The sequence below is a fragment of the Anomaloglossus baeobatrachus genome, chromosome 6 (assembly GCF_048569485.1).
Source record: "Anomaloglossus baeobatrachus isolate aAnoBae1 chromosome 6, aAnoBae1.hap1, whole genome shotgun sequence".
Lineage (NCBI taxonomy): Eukaryota > Metazoa > Chordata > Amphibia > Anura > Aromobatidae > Anomaloglossus > Anomaloglossus baeobatrachus.
Genome location: NC_134358.1, coordinates 500182767 through 500198962, shown reverse-complemented (window position 1 = coordinate 500198962; position 16196 = coordinate 500182767). Strand labels below are relative to the sequence as shown.

At 43.5% G+C, this 16196-nt stretch overlaps 1 protein-coding gene across 3 annotated transcripts in view; it reads right to left on the bottom strand.

Moving 5' to 3' along the window:
* DPP6 (dipeptidyl peptidase like 6) overlaps positions 1 to 16196 on the bottom strand; it is a 1510443-nt gene that overhangs the window by 327249 nt on the left and 1166998 nt on the right. For all 3 annotated transcript variants that reach the window (XM_075315434.1, XM_075315436.1, XM_075315435.1), the window contains exon 6: positions 3202 to 3254. In XM_075315434.1, coding sequence (XP_075171549.1) covers positions 3202 to 3254 — 53 coding nt within the window. The remainder of the gene's footprint in view (positions 1 to 3201; positions 3255 to 16196) is intronic.

The following is a 16196-nucleotide window of genomic DNA, read 5'->3' as shown; positions in this document are numbered from 1 at the left end:
AGAATCCATCCATTCACCTTTTCTGCATCGCACAAAGACACGGTGGTTGGATCCAAAGATCTCAAATTTGGACTCATCAGACCAAAGCATAGATTTCCACTGGTCTAATGTCTATTCCTTGTGTTCTTTAGCCCAAACAAGTCTCTTCTGCTTGTTGCCTGTCCTTAGCAGTGGTTTCCTAGCAGCTATTTTACCATAAAGGCCTGCTGCATAAAGTCTCCTCTTAACAGTTGTTCTAGAGATGTGTCTGCTGCTAGAACTATGTGTGGCACTGACCTGGTCTCTAATCTGACCTGCTGTTAACCTGTGATTTCTGAGGCTGGTGACTGGGATAAACTTATCCTCCGCAGCAGAGGTGACTCTTGGTCTTCCTTTCCTGGGGCAGTCCTCATGTGAGCCAATTTCTTTGTAGCATTTGATGGTTTTTGCCACTGCACTTGGGACACTTTCAAAGTTTTCCCAATTTTTCGGACTGACTGACCTTCATTTCTTAAAGTAAAGATGACCACTCGTTTTTCTTTACTTCGAGTTTGTATTATGGCAAGAAAAAAGCAGCTAACAGTCTATTCAGTAGGACTATCAACTGTGTATCCACCAGACTTCTGAACACAAGTGATGGTCCCAACCCCATTTAAAAGGCAAGAAATCCCACTTATTAAACCTGACAGGGCACACCTGTGAAGTGAAGACCATTTCCGGTGACTACCTCTTGAAGCTCATCAAGAGAATGCCAAGAGTGTGCAAAGCAGTAATCAAAGCAAAAGGTGGCTACTCTGAAGAACCTAGAATATAAGACATATTTTCAGTTGTTTCACACTTTTTTGTGAAGTATTTCATTCCACATGTGTTAATTCATAGTTTTGATGCCTTCAATGTGAATCTACAATTTTTAGAGTCATGAAAATAAAGAAAACTCTTTGAATGAGAAGGTGTGTCCAAACTTTTGGTCTGTACTGTATAAAGAAGTAAACCTTTAAACTAATTAAAAACAATTAAAACCTACATTGAATTCACTTGGTGCCTACATAACAAGTAAAAATTATGAACAATTAAGAAATATATAAAATTCTACGGAATGAATAATATATGAATATGAATACATATGAAAGGATAATCACAAAAAATGTGAAAATATAGCAGCGTGAGACAGGTTATAAATGTTAAAACTATTGATGTAAAACGATATATAAAAAATATGGTGATTATTGCTGTCTGTTCTCTATTGTATAATGATTGATATTCAATTATTGTTACTAGGAAGGGATAGAAACATGCTGGTATGCTCCCCAACTATGTGCAGTGGAGAAGTGCTGGAAATAAAATAATAATAGAAACAATACATGTAGGAATAATTTGAATATTGGATAAAAGGGAAGGAAAAATTAAAAACCATTAGTTATTACATGAACATCTCAGTAATTTAATTTAACCTGAAGAGTCTAAGGGAATTAATTTTATATATCGAGTAAGAGTTCTTTCCTTTTCAAAATCTCCAGTTTATTGGGGAGTTAAAGGGACACAGCTTCAATTGGATTAATTGAAACACAGGTTGCATCTCTATTATGCATTAGTGTGCAATGTTTAGACAAACCGTGCTTCATAATTCCCTTGGTAACATTATTATGATGGGAATTAAGGTGGCAGTTTAAGGTTTGGGTTGTTCTATCGACTTACTATAGATTACAAGGGCATTGTTTGAGATATATCCACCTTCAAATCATACATGCTTAAAGGTGTTCTCCACTCCTAGGACAAGCCCTTCTGATTTCACATGTTTTCCGCAGGTAAAATATTAACTCCTGTATTCACTTCCCGTACCAGCACCCTTCCAGTGGTGTCCAGGATTGCTCTGTTGGGGTTCACATTGGGTAACTTGTGACGTCACATGAGCCCCGCGTCCAATCAGCGCCAGATTCTTTCTCCTCGCCTTTGGACCAAATGAACAATCAATACCAAGTGAGCACAGTGGCTGAGCTCACTTCCTATTGATTAACTCGTTGGGTCTGAAGGCGAGGAGACAAAAAACAAAAGCTGGTGATGATGGGACGTGGGGCTTGTGTGACATCATAATCTCATGTGAGCCCCAACACAGCAACCTGGACACCAGTGGAAGAGCGCTGGTATGGGAAGGGAGTATAGACTTTATTATTTTACCTGAGGGAAACATGTAGAATCAGAAGGGGTTGTCCTAGTAGTGGACAACCCCTTTAACATGAGAGGTGGCCAATAGTTGTCTGATGAATGGCATCTATCAGACGTGTAGGTTTTTTTGTTCTTTTGTCTTTTCATTTTTTTTTACCATCTGGCACCATTTCCAGGATATGTTGGGTTTAGAGACAAGTAACATTGGTATCCCATGTTTTGAATGGAACCAGACAGCTGATGTCTGATCCACAGGCAGCATGTATGAGTATAAGACCAAACTGTATGATCTCAGCCATGTATGTTTGACTCTGAAATGCTTTGGCATATCAGACAAAAACAGTTTAACAGCTGCCGGGGACCCTGCGTGTGTGTGAGGGGAGAGACCTATCACTCAATGGAAATGGGCGGGCAGAAGCCTGTCCATCTCCCATGTGGTTAGATCCCTACTGGCTGTTGAACTATGTTTTCTTTGAAACAATGCAGCCTTTGGAGGTTTCCTTTAAGAAAAATTGCTCATGAGAAGAAAATATATCAAATAAAGAAGTAACATATAATCACCTCTTTAAAGCCCCAGCTGTAAGTGGTTCCCGCTGGTCTCTGTTAGCTTCCCTCAGTCCCTCAGCTACGACATGCTGACAATGCGCACATGATGGTCGCGTGAGCAGCACGGGACCGATGAGGACAGTGAAGCCACTGGGGCAGGGGGGTCACCTGGCTGTGTGTGTTTATATTGTTTATTCCTTGTGGGTAATTTTTTTTTAACTGTCAGAAAACCCCTTTAAGGAAGCACACCTCCATAGGTTTATCAGAAGTAAAGGTGAAATATTTTGGGTAGTTCCCACTGTTTATATGTTGTGCTTCTAATGTACAAGATAGGATATAATAATGAGGGCACTTTTGTGTTGTCTTTTTGAGAGACACTGGTCTATACCACCAAACATTTCCTCATTTGTTGATCCAACAAATGAAGACCCCCACCAACCAAAAAGAAGTCATCATCAATACTTATATCAGGGATCATCAGTATTAAATGTGAAACCAGAAATCTTATCTTACCCAGTGATGAGGTTATAGAGGGCGTACTGCGCTGTAAACGAGTGCTGGTAAATCTGCAATAATAGAAAGAAATGTATGAGGATCACTGATAAAGACACGTGAAATATCCAATAATAATGTTAGCTATCATGGATTACTCTAGGACAAGCACTGGATGCACGTACAGGATTTAGGCATACTACATTGTAGTTTATAATGGAGATGGTATTGAGCAAGCCAGCACGCCATTCACGGTCTATGAGACTGGTGGAGAAATCTGAATAATATACTTGGCTATCTCTGGTAGACCCATTGGCTATGAATAGAGCATTAGTACACATGTGCAAGCGCCACTCCTCTCTGACTGGACATTTCAATACCTCATTCTTGGCAAATGTGGGGGTTCTATAGGCCAGACTCACATTAGCCAAAAAGTGCAGAGGATTTGCAGCACATTTCACTTTTTACACTTCTGTGAATTTCCGATACACAGCGTTGGTCAATTTACCACTTTCTCTGCAGTGCATGAGTGAGGTTTTGTGAAATGCTACTACTATAGTATGCCATGATTACCTTTAGAAGGAAAAATCCCACTTGAAAATTCAATGCATACATGCTTCTTGCAAATATACACAGAACCTCTGATTCATCACAGCAATTTTGCCGGAATTGTGTCTGAAATTGCTTAGAAAGTCACAAAATTTTGGTACTACTAGAAGTTATACAAAACTTTTGCAACTTTTTACATTTTTACGTCAGTTTTTCCCAGCTACACCACAATAGATGGAACTTGGGTGTGATGAGGCTCAATGGGGGTGTGACACTAATGTCTAATTCATGATGAGGTGTTTCGTTACCCACTCCAGAAATCTTATTCTAGTCAGGAACTTTTTTAAGATTTCTGGCATGGCACACAAAGGCGCATGACGCTCCCAAGATGCTCATAATTTGCGAAGAAGCTTGCTCATCTTCACGAGCATCAGAATCCAAAACGCCACCTTCAAGACCGGGAGAAAATTACCGCTATTGATGAATCAGGGCCATAGGGCCTTAAAATTTGTATTTATCCTGTAGGATTTTCCTCCTTTGTAAGTGGCTCTCTCCGCACACGAGTACCCATAAAGTTATGTTCCCATCATGAGATTTTGGTGAGCTTTTAAGGCCCCCTTCTCACATCCATGACTCCGGTACATATGATGTCCGTTTTAAAAAGGACCGGAGACATGGAGATACGCACACCCATTGAAATCAATAAGTCTGTGCACACATCCGTGTTTTTTCATGCACGTGTGTCCGTATGGCACACGTGTCTGAGTGTTCCGCACAGAAACAGGTCCATTTACTCTGGCAGCACTGAATTAACACAGCCCGCACACTGATGTGATCTGTGTGATATCAGTGTGACACATACCAGAGAAAACATGTTTTTGAAATAAAATGGTTTTCTATGCTCACCTGTCTCCAGCGCTGCTGTCTTCAGCACCGCTGTCACTTGATTCCAGGCATGCTCATTATGACCCGGAAGCAGCAGTGAAGGAGACAGCAGTGCTGAGGACAGCAGTTCCAGGAATAGGTGAGTGAAAAGTTCCTGCTCTCTGTGTGCTATCACGGATAACACACGGAGAACACATGTATGGCAAAATCATGGCACATGGAGGGCCATACGCATCCTCAACACAGTCCATGCAAAATAAGTGTTTTTCACGACTTGTGAAGGGGGTCTAACACTATATATTTGCACTGCCCAAAAACTGCAGCATCTTATTTTGCCAGCGAAGTGGAAGGAGTTTATTGAAATGTTATGCCCACGTTCCTTTTTTTTCTTTTCTTTTTATGCTGGGTATATTGACCTCCAGTTCATTTTTAAAATCCACAACATGTCAATTTCACTTGTGAGTACACTGTGTTTTATGTGCGGATATTCCCCATTGAATTGCATTCTTTTTTTTGTTGCATTTCTGCTGCGAAAACACACTTAACGTGCATATAATCTACACATGACTATTTCAATACTTTATTTATAGCAAAAAATACCAAAAAGATGCAAAAACCGCAACGTCAAAAATGTAATAAAAAAATCACAAAAATGCATGTAATTCACACTGTAACCGTATTAATAAATAATATGAATAATTATAAATTAATAAAGTATTGTCAAAGCCAATTACCAGGAAGTCTAGAAATAAGACTGATTCTATGGTGAGCTCATATGATTCTATGGTGAGCTCTTCCTCAATGGAAATCTTTAAGCGGGAGCTGGATATACATATACCTGGGATGATTTAGGAAAACCTGCACTCATAGGGGGTTGGACCCGAGGACCCTTGAGGTCCCTTCCAACTCTACCATTCTATGATTCAATGATTCTGTGATTCTATGAAGATGATTTATTTAAAACATATACAAAAATGAGACACAAAAATGCAGCGTAAAAAATATGATAAAAATATACACTCAAAAACAGTGAAAAAAAATAAATAAATAACCTAATTTCACTAATAGGTGTGAAAAATCTGCAACATGGAAAATTCACAAAATACTCATGGTGAGAATATAGCCTTATATCTCTATAACTAAGAACCCATAATAGCTTTAACAGACTCTAAAAATGAAAACCCAATTAGCAGAGTTAGGTCACCAGTGTCCAATGTCAAGCCCCCAATACTGTGCCGGATTTAACCATTTCTGTCCATACACCTAATTACATTTCAGCATTTTCGCAGTGATGCTATCAGAGTAGAACCGTGAAATGTAATAATGTCAAAAGGCTATAATGGTGAAATGACACAGGATTATGATCCGACGCGGCCTGCTCCATGACCCCAGTCTCATTAGAGACCACTCCAATATATCAGACCTGGGTTTCATCGACGGCTCTATCATTTAGGTTTAGACAGCTAATTATTAGGAAGAACTAGCCTCCATCGAATGCCCATGACAAATATCCTTGCCAATTAAAATTGTTGGCAGTTGCCTGTAAAAAGCCTTATGCCGCGTTGCTGTGTTGAACTGTGTATATCAGGGCAGGCGGTCTCATAACATGAAGCCTTTTTGTTCATTCTCTTTTTGACAACCAAAGTGCTTGCTTTGGCTAATTTCAGTGAGCATGATGTAGGAGGCCTATCACCAATGTCAGTCATTGACCAGCAGGGGACTATATTAACTGAGCCCGAGAGACAGGTCTTTGAAGTACGTGAACCGACTCGAGGAAGCATACATAGTGTTGAAAGCCAATAATTGCATCTATGAGTAACAATGCTTTTTTCGTCAAAGCCATTTTGACCTGTACAGTAACATTCCATGTTGTTTGCTTTAAAGGAGCGAAAATAGATTTCACGAATGAGGCACAACAGCTGCAATGTAAAGCTGCCTGTCAATCATGAAAAACAGAAATATGAGAGGAATTAAAAACTAGGAAAATCAATCTAGATCTTATTTCGTGCAGCATGCTGTGCACTGTCCTGTTCAGCCGAGCATTCATGCATTTACATGTTTTCCTGACACCACATAATAAAAAGAAAAAATGAAGTAGTGTCCTCATACATTATTCCCTTAAAAATAAGCAAAATCAATTTATATTACATTCTCTTCACATGGAGGAGTTATTTTCTAGAAATCCATGTTCACATTGTGCTTCTGCAGCCACGTTTGAACCTTTTTAACCTTCTGAACCCCCTGATGAAGCTTTAAAGGGAACCTGTCAGGTCCCATATGCGTTCTGACCTACAAGTAGGGTGATGTGTGCCCTAGAAACCCCTTCCTACCCATCCCTGTGTTGTAATATTGTGTAATATGAATGTATAAAAATACGTTTTATTACTTACATGTTCAATATGTAAATAAGCAGAGGGTCTAGTCCCCTGGGCTTCGCATTGCGCCATGGGCGTATGCATGCTTTCCATGGTATCACGCCGCTGTGGGCATGATACCATGGATTTACATGTGCAACGTCACCATCAGCTCCTTGAGATCCCGCACGTGCGCGCTTACCATTCCCACAGCATTGTTATCTAGGTGCTTGCTTCTAAGCTTCAGACACGCTCTGCCCATGGTCGAAACCGCATGAGTCTTCTGAGCATGTGCAGAGCGCGTCTGAAGCTGAGAAGCAAACACCCGGATAACAAGACTGTGGGAATGGTAAGCGCTCACATGCGGGATCTCAATGATCTGACAGTGACATCGCTCATGTAAATCCATGGTATCACGCCCACAAGGGAGTGATACCACAGAAAGCATGCAAATGCCCACGAGGCGATGGGACACCCAGGGAGCTAGAGCCTCCGATCATTTATATAAGGAACACGTAAGTTATAAAACTTTTTATAAATTCAAATTATACAATATTACAACAGAGGGATGGGTAGGAAGGGGTTACTAGGCCACACATCTCCCTGCTTGTAGGTTAGAACACATATGGGACCCGACAGGTTCCGTTTAACCTGTAAGGATACCATCGGATCTCAAATGCTCCTGCTGTTTTGTATATTTAAATAGTCCATCTTTTCAGACGGGCACAAAAACTTAGTACAGTATGTTTTGGGGCCTTCATAAAAAGAGGAGACTTTCCGAAAAAGAAAAACTACAAATGGAGTTAATTGGAATTTCCGTTCAAATCATGGCAGTCCATGTCTCCATCAGGGGATCAGTCTGAATATCCTTTCTCAGGGATTCAGATAAAACCTACAGATATAACTAGATACATATTGACAGATTTCTATATTTTCTCCACCATGATTTTAAAGATACTTTAACTCAAAGGAATACATATCATCAGCAAACAAACAGAAATCAGAGTATATTGTATCAAAATAGTTTTATTTTGCAAATTTTTTTTTTTTTTTAAAAAACATTTATTTACTTCAAATCACTAAAAACATCACAATATCAAGAAAAACATCACCAGAAAAAACACATAGACTAAGGGGATCTTTGACCCGAAAAAAGTATTATTGGTGACAAGAGCAGAAGGAGGTTATACTTAATTCATACAGAAAATATATCAAAAGTTTATATCATTAAAGCATCACCTCTGCCCTTTAACCAATATTAGAAAACAGCACTGATACATATATTATATTAATAAATAAATATTACATCAATAAATACATATAATAGCCTCTGTATATAAATATTCAATCCCCAAGGAACAAATTTAACTCTCATATAAATCTGTAAAACCTATATAGGAGGGATCTCATCTACATACATATAGATTCGCTCTTAGAAATGATATTAGATTATAGCTATGGAGTTTATAAGGAGTACAAGGGGTTAATAGAGAGGAAAGACACAGCCCATTCACTGACTTGTCTACTCGGGCTGGATGTGAATATCCACTACCCCCAAACACGACTAAATCAATCGCTTTATAACAGAGGCTCTTAGTTAAATGTAGCATAAATTACTGTACCATACTTGCCTAGTATAAGGTCAAAGAAACCCTCAGAACCTCGACGCACGTTTCAAGACAAACCTTTTCATCAGGAGCCTCCTACTTATGAGTAGACATAAGGGTGCTTTACACGAGATGACGGATCGTGCGATGCATCGCCGGGGTCACGGTTTTCGTGACGCATATCCGGCATCATACACGACGTCGTCTCGTGTGAAACCTCTGAGCGATGCAGTATCGCTCACAAATCGTGAGTCGTGTACTCGTCGCTCAGTTTCATAATATTGTTTATTTTTACTTGTGACGGTTGTTCATCGTTCCCGTGGCAGCACACGTCGCTCCGCGTGACACCACGGGAGCGATGATCTCTGCTTACCTGCGTCCCAAGTGTCCCGCCGGCTATGCGGAAGGAAGGAGGTGGGCGGGATGTTTATATCCCGCTCATCTCCGCCCCTCCGCTTCTATTGGCCGGCGGCTGTGTGACGTCGCTGTGACACCAAACGTCCCTCCCCATTCAGGAAGTGGACTTTCGCCGCCCACAGCGAGGTCGCTCAGCAGGTAAGTACGTGTGATGGGGGTTTCATGACTTTGTGCGACACGGGCAGTGATTTGCCCGTGACGCACAAACGACAGTGGCGGGTACGATCGATTGTGAAATCGCACAATCGGTCATCCCGTGTAAAGCAGGTTTTAGTTTGGAGATCCATCTGCAGCTGTTAACCAGTTAAATCCTTTTGTCAATCTGTGACAGCGGGATTTAACAGACACCGGCAGGGGTGCATCATTCCCCGCTCCTGTTGGCCCGCTTGTGACAAGATCATAGGGTGCTAATGGGTTGTCATGACAGCCAGGGGTCGGCTGATTACCTTTGTGTCTGTTATGACAATCTTCCTGTGAGGCGTTTGTGATTTTTGCTGTGCAGAGCACTTCTGATGCGCTGCTTTTTACAGCACAAGCAATTGGATGATTGCAGCTTTAAGTCCCTAGGGGACTATTATATCCAGCAAAAACGGAAAGAAAAGTTTTTAAAAATATGAAAAAAAAAAAACAAAAAAACATCAAAAGTTCAAATCACCCATCTTTTGCCCCATTAAAAATACAGGGTGAGCCATAAGTATGGATACACTCTGATAAAAGGGAAGTGGTTGCTGATATCACCTTACCGTTTGTGACATGTTAGTACATGGGAGGGGCCAAACATTTGATGCCAGGTGATGCCCATAGCAGCCATTTGAACAGCTGCCCTTTTGAATTCAACTTTAATCTTTTCAATGGGAAGGGGGTCATATGACACATCAAACACATAGAGAATTGCACAAGAAATGTAGCTTTATTCATTATCGAGGTATTGACACATTTGTGACATAGAATAATCACAGTAACCCACTAAAGGATGTGCTCAAAGTGCTGCCCATTGTGTTGAATTGTCAGCATGATTCTCTTCTCCCACTCTTGACACACCGAGAGCAATACCGCAGAAGAAATGCTACCACAGGCCTCCTGTATTTGTTGTTTCAGGTGCCCCACATCTTGGATCCTAGATCTGCGGTGTTGGTCTCGGTGTGTCAAGCACTTTTGGTCAATTGTAACGGGGATAAAATTGCCCCGTTCTGCTAATCAGTGCGAGTACCATTCATTCATTCACTATAGGGCTGCCGAGTGCTGTGCGTGGATATTTCTGGCAGCCCAGGAGTGAATGGAGCAGCAGTCAGGCATCCAACCAGCTTTGGTATTCTGTAACAAGGACAAAAGTACACTGCTGGAAATAAAAAAATAATAAGTTATCTCCTATCTGGATAGGTGATAATGAGGGGCACTGCAGCCAAAATTTGAGATGCTGCCACCTGACTGCAGGCCCCCTATGCTAATGCTAGGTGGTGTCTCCCCCTGGAAAGACTCACCAGCTACCCCCGGCTCCTGTGGTATGACCTGATCGGATATATGTCACTGCGCTGCCCAGCTTCCGGTCTCTTTGTTCCTGGACCCGGACCTGTTTGGGCGGCCGGTGGCGTATACCCGCTTCGGAAGGCGGTAAGAGAGCTATCAGCAGGGAGGGAGAGTTTTGCCCACGGTGCTTTAGCTGTGAGCGGCTCCCTCCCTGCTGAGGAAAAGGTGACATGTGCCGGCGAGCGGTGTTTTCAGGGAAATACCCGCCCGCCGGTCCGCCTGTGCTCGCCGTCCGTCGCAAATCCCCCATCAGCAGGGAAGGAAGCGTCCTACTCACAGCGCTGTTAGTTGTGAGCGGCTTCCTCCCTGCTGAGGCTCCAGCTAGGTGTGCCGGCGAGCGGCGTTCTGAGTGAACTACCCGCCCGCCGGTCAGATGGAGCCCGCCCCTCATTTTGAAAAGAGCGCGAAAGCGCTCTTTGCTTATGGTGCCGGCCGCCCGCCGCCCTGCCTCTGCCAGCGGTGGGTGCGAGTGCAGGCTGTGAGCTGGACGGTCCCTGATGCAGCGCAGGTGGAAGCGCTGCAGCGGAGGAACCGCCAGTTTTTGTGGGAATAACAAACCCCATGCCCCTGCTCCCTCCACTGCCCTGTCACCGCTGCCCTGTCACAGCCAGTACAGGGGAGCGGGGAAAATGCGGGGGCAGGCTGTGGATGGGCACAGCCTCTGATGCAGCTCGGATTGGAGGTGCTGCATTGGTGTCTGTGCTGACTGCAGAAGTCAGCAGGATCCACCCATCCCCATTGGTATCCCCAGACAAGTTAAAATAAATAAATAAATAAATTATAAAAAATAAATAAATAAATTAGAAATAAAAAATAAATAAATTAAGTAAAAAAATTATAAATAAAATAAATAAATAAATAAATTGAATAAATAAATTATAAATAAAAAAAAAAAAAAAAAGCTGTTAGTCATGAAGGAGCTAGGGGTCATCTGGGTATCCCGGCCAGTGGGGTGAATTACGGGGTGTGGTCAGGCCTCACTTCAACTGTGCAGGGTGGGGGGGGAGGTAAGCTGTGACATGTGCATTGTACAACCCTCACTCACTTGTATAATCCCCTACCTCCCCTTCTGTGGGTAGCGGCTTGGATCGGACTCTGTCCCCCTTCCCCCACCTGGGGATATGCACGGGCGTTGGGGCCCCGGGCGTCATGAGTCACATGTAGATTTAGACCCCCTTTTTTCTTCAGACTAACCCCTGGTGGGGTCCCGCGGCGGGATGATGAGCATCAGGGTGTACATTGGCCGGAACATCCGGAGTCCGGCCGCCCCCTTTTTATTCTGCACATTCTGGCAAGTACCGTTACGTGGGATTGCGGGGTGGAATATGCGCCCTGGGGGGGGGTCACGTGATGTCACCAGGCAACAGGTTTTCCTCCCTATTCAACATTATGTAATTAAGTTATGTTTGACCGACACTATAGGTGTACTGAGGAAATCATACACCCGCCTTAATAGGCGCTATAGTAGCTGCCATTACTACCTCTTGTGGTCGGCATTCCGCAGTCTGATTGCTTTTACTGTAAAGAACCTTTCACATTTAGCTGCGGTAGGAGGAAGTAATGTTCCAGTCCTTTATAGTGACCACACACGATTTATGCAAAAAAGAAAAAAAAAAATGGAATCTCCTCCTCCATTCCTTGCAATAATCTAGTTGTCTTCTTGAACCGACTAATCTCAGAATGTCCCCCACCGCCTTTTTTGATAAATAAAAAAAAAAAAAAAAAAAAAAAAAAAATTTTGAGCAAAACTGGATCCCAGATTTTAGATGTGGCCTGTCAAGTGATTTATAGGAGGGTTACATTATGTGGGCTCACAGGAGATCACCTCTCCTTGGTATACACTCTAACTTAGTGCTGTAGTTAACAAGGCGTAAGCTATGTTCGTCATTGATAACTTATGGTAATAGCAAAGGGTATTTCTGTGCATTTTCGTGTTTGTTGGAGTTTCAGTTCAACAGACGAAAATGAACATGTGAGATGCGAAAATTGTCATTTTATGTAAGTGCATAATTATGCCCGCTAATATTTCCTGAGCAATTAGGTCCACATAAATAGCCTCAAAAAAAAACAACACAATTTTAGTTTAGGTCTCAGGTGTGCACAACTGACAAGTGCTTTCCCATGTGTTAGTAGACAACAATCATTCTAATACTAGACTGTAGAGGGTGTCAAGTAGCTTCATTATTTGAAGCACCTATTATGAATTTAAAAAAAAAAAAAAAAATTATGGAAAAGCCCCTCCCTTTGGGTTTGACTTTTGTTTTGGAAGGTTTTGCCGCATGAAAATAGCGTTTATCGGCTTTTACCCATCGTATGGAGGTTTATCTTTCGGCCCCTGCGGTTCCATAGGTATGAACTTCAACTTTGCGGTTAAGGTCATTTCTATTGCTGTCATTGTTTCCAAGGCGCCTTTCCTAGGCTTCCGGTGTAGGACTAAGCGGCAGGATCACGTGACCCGGTATCGGTACATTGGTCCAACCCTAGGTGCGGTAAGATTAAACTTTATTTTCCGCTACATGAAATCAGGCACCTGAAAAGGAGGAACTGATTGTGTAGCTGAATTTTTCGTTAAGCTTCAACGGCTACATTCGCTTCAAGAGCAGTAACGGCTGAACCGATAGGGGGTGTATTTAACAGCAGCAGGTCTGGCTGTTTGGGTTTGTTTTCAACACAACGTTTTTTAAAAAAAAAAAAAAAAAAGTGGTATTATCAGTTGGTTACCAAGCCCGGGGGAAAAACCCGTCTAACCACCTGTTTACGACTTTCCTTATCAGTAGTGGGCTGTTTAGGTTTTTCGGTTTTTAGAATGCGCATAAGTTAACGAAAGGTTAAAGTCATACCAGGTATCCAGTTGCCGTGATAGTATTGTTTACTCCCTATTGATTTTCCAATTCCAGGTATCCTCCTTAACTCCGTCCGCTGGAAGGTCCAAAGAGTTTTGATTCCTTAAATTCGTAATGGTACTCCCATCGAAAGGAGGCCGATGACCCGGCCTCTTGTTAAAACACAGACATGATGGGCCTATAGTAGGGTATGCAGCGAGTGGGGTTTACCAGGCGGGTGAAAAGCATGATGATTTTCAAGCGATCCCTTGCTAATGTATAACCGGCAGTATTTAGTGATTCTACTTCACCAACGGGTACCATTTTTTCCTGTTGTGAGCAAACTGGTACGGGGTTTTTGCCCGGCAATTCTTCAGTTGCGAAACTGGACCTGCGCGACCAAGGCCTAGTGGGACCCACGGTATGGAATGGGTAGTGGTTTAGCGGCAGGTGGGTGGATGTCAGGAGGCCTAATACTCCTGGCTGTTTGTCGATCTTATAAGGTGCCGGGTCGGGTGGTTACGCCTATTGTGGTTTTGTTCTTAAAGCTTAGTCACACAGACAGAAGAAAGGCCTAGGTCTATCTAGCCAAGCCTTTCTTTCCTCACAGTTTTGGGATCTTTTTCCCCACCTCTGGTTGGTATGCCTAAGGTTAGTGATAGCCCTCAGATGAACAGGGATGACGGTGAGCATTTTTTAACCATGATATTTTTTCCCATATTTGGCGGACAATTTCATGGCGGTAAATTGGTGATGGTTGTTATTGTGGGTGCGCTAGTTGCAGTACCTGGGATGTAAACATCCCTCCCTTCCCCCCCCCAGAACTGGGGTGCTGCTGAAGCTTTGGGGCAAGTGTGTATGAGCGTGGTTTCAATGGGATGGGTTTGGCAACGCAAATGCATTTTGAGGAACGTCCGTACCGAGTTTGTTTTATAAACCGTCACTAGTAGAAGGGCAAGAGGCTACTGACTGTCATATAGGCTAGCGTAACATTACATACGTTCCAGATTTGTGTATTAATAAAAAAAAAAAACGCGAGTTTTTGCCAAATCACCCCAAGGGAAAGGGGGTCTGCTGGTTAAGAGAATTTTGATGGTTTCGAGAGTTTTTCCTTTCTGACAATGTTTTCCTTTTCAGATGTAAGTCGGCCTAGGTTTCAAGCTTAGGTCATGCCCATACTTTTCGGGCAGCGGGAAAAGGTGATCCTCGCCCTGGCGGTTGGTCCGTGGTTTCCATTGGCCTGGATGTGATTGGAGAAGTTGCCGGGAGCTGGTTGAGCTGAGTGTGCTACCTGAGGTGTTCAGGATTGGTGAGCCGCCCTCCACAGTTGACTTGGCGACACAAGTAGATGTCACAGATTTGGTCTCCTGCAACCTAGCTGCGCTTCGCCTCGTACCCTCATCCGGTCAGAGATGGTTCAACTTTTCCTGTTATTTTCCTAATTTAAGATGGGCAAGGCAGAGGTGATTTTCAGCTCATATTGGAACGTATCCAAGGAAGGATGTGTTATGGGGCTGTCCTTGGTGCACGGGCAACCAGTGCCTACCTAAGTTGATTGTGTATAATATATATATATAATTAAAAAAAAAATGGTGTGGTACTGCCAGCTGGAAGGTATTAACTTTGTTGTCCTTATAAGGGAGCGGGTGCATCTTCAATGATGCGGTTTCGGATGGGTTGATAGTGGGAATGTGCGAGGAGATGGCTCAGGTATTGTGGTTTTTGGGGGGGTCGCAGCTTGCTAGCGCTGTGCTGCTCCTTGGCGGAAGGGGTAGGAAAAGTGGTGGTGAAATACCCGCACCGGACGGCCGGTGGCGGAAAATTTCCCAAAACCCCATGGTGTTGGCTGGTAATGCCTAATTTGAAAGCTGCGACCATAATTTACGCCAAAGTAAAAGATGAGAGTGTTTTTTCCCTATGCCTCTCCATAAGTGAAAATAAAAGTAATTTAACTTATAATGAACTGTGTGGTGTCTTTCTAGGGGAGAAAAGGTGGTGTTTGGGTCCTGGCAGTCTGAGGGGCACTGCAGCCAAAATTTGAGATGCTGCCACCTGACTGCAGGCCCTCTATGCTAATGCTAGGTGGTTTCTCCCCCTGGAAAGACTCACCAGCTACCCCCGACTCCTGTGGTATGACCTGATCGGATATATGTCACTGCGCTGCCCAGCTTCCGGTCTCTTTGTTCCTGGACCCGGACCTGTTTCCCACCCTCCTTCCCCTTTGTTTTATGAGTTTTTGTGGAGTGTCTTTGTGTTAAGTCGCAGCAGCGGAAGGGGTAGGAAAAGTGGTGGTGAAATACCCGCACCGGACGGCCGGTGGCGGAAAATTTCCCAAAACCCCATGGTGTTGGCTGGTAATGCCTAATTTGAAAGCTGCGACCATAATTTACGCCAAAGTAAAAGATGAGAGTGTTTTTTCCCTATGCCTCTCTGTTACATCTCGTGGCTCTCCTGAGGCAAGGACTGAGGCAGTCTCCCATTCCTTGCCTGCCACGAGCGCTCCTGCTCAGCAGCGCCGAAGGTCTGCCAGACTGCGCAGTGTGCAGGAGATACCTTCTCAGAGAGGCAGCAGAAGGGTGACACCTAGTGGTTCTCCTGTTACAAGGAGTAAAGCGGTCTCCCATTCCTGGCCTGCCGCAGACTCTCCTGCTCAGCGGCCCCGAAGGTCTGCGAGGCTGCGCAATGTGCAGAGGTTTACTGCTCAGGGAAGCAGTGAGATTCCCGTTATCTCTGCACATTGTGAGACCGAGGATCCCGCCTCTATTTCCCAGAGGCAGGAGGGGGAGCATGTGCAATGCGTGGTGGGTCCTGATTCGCTCACTGACGTCACACGGCTTGATGACAAGGCTGGTGAT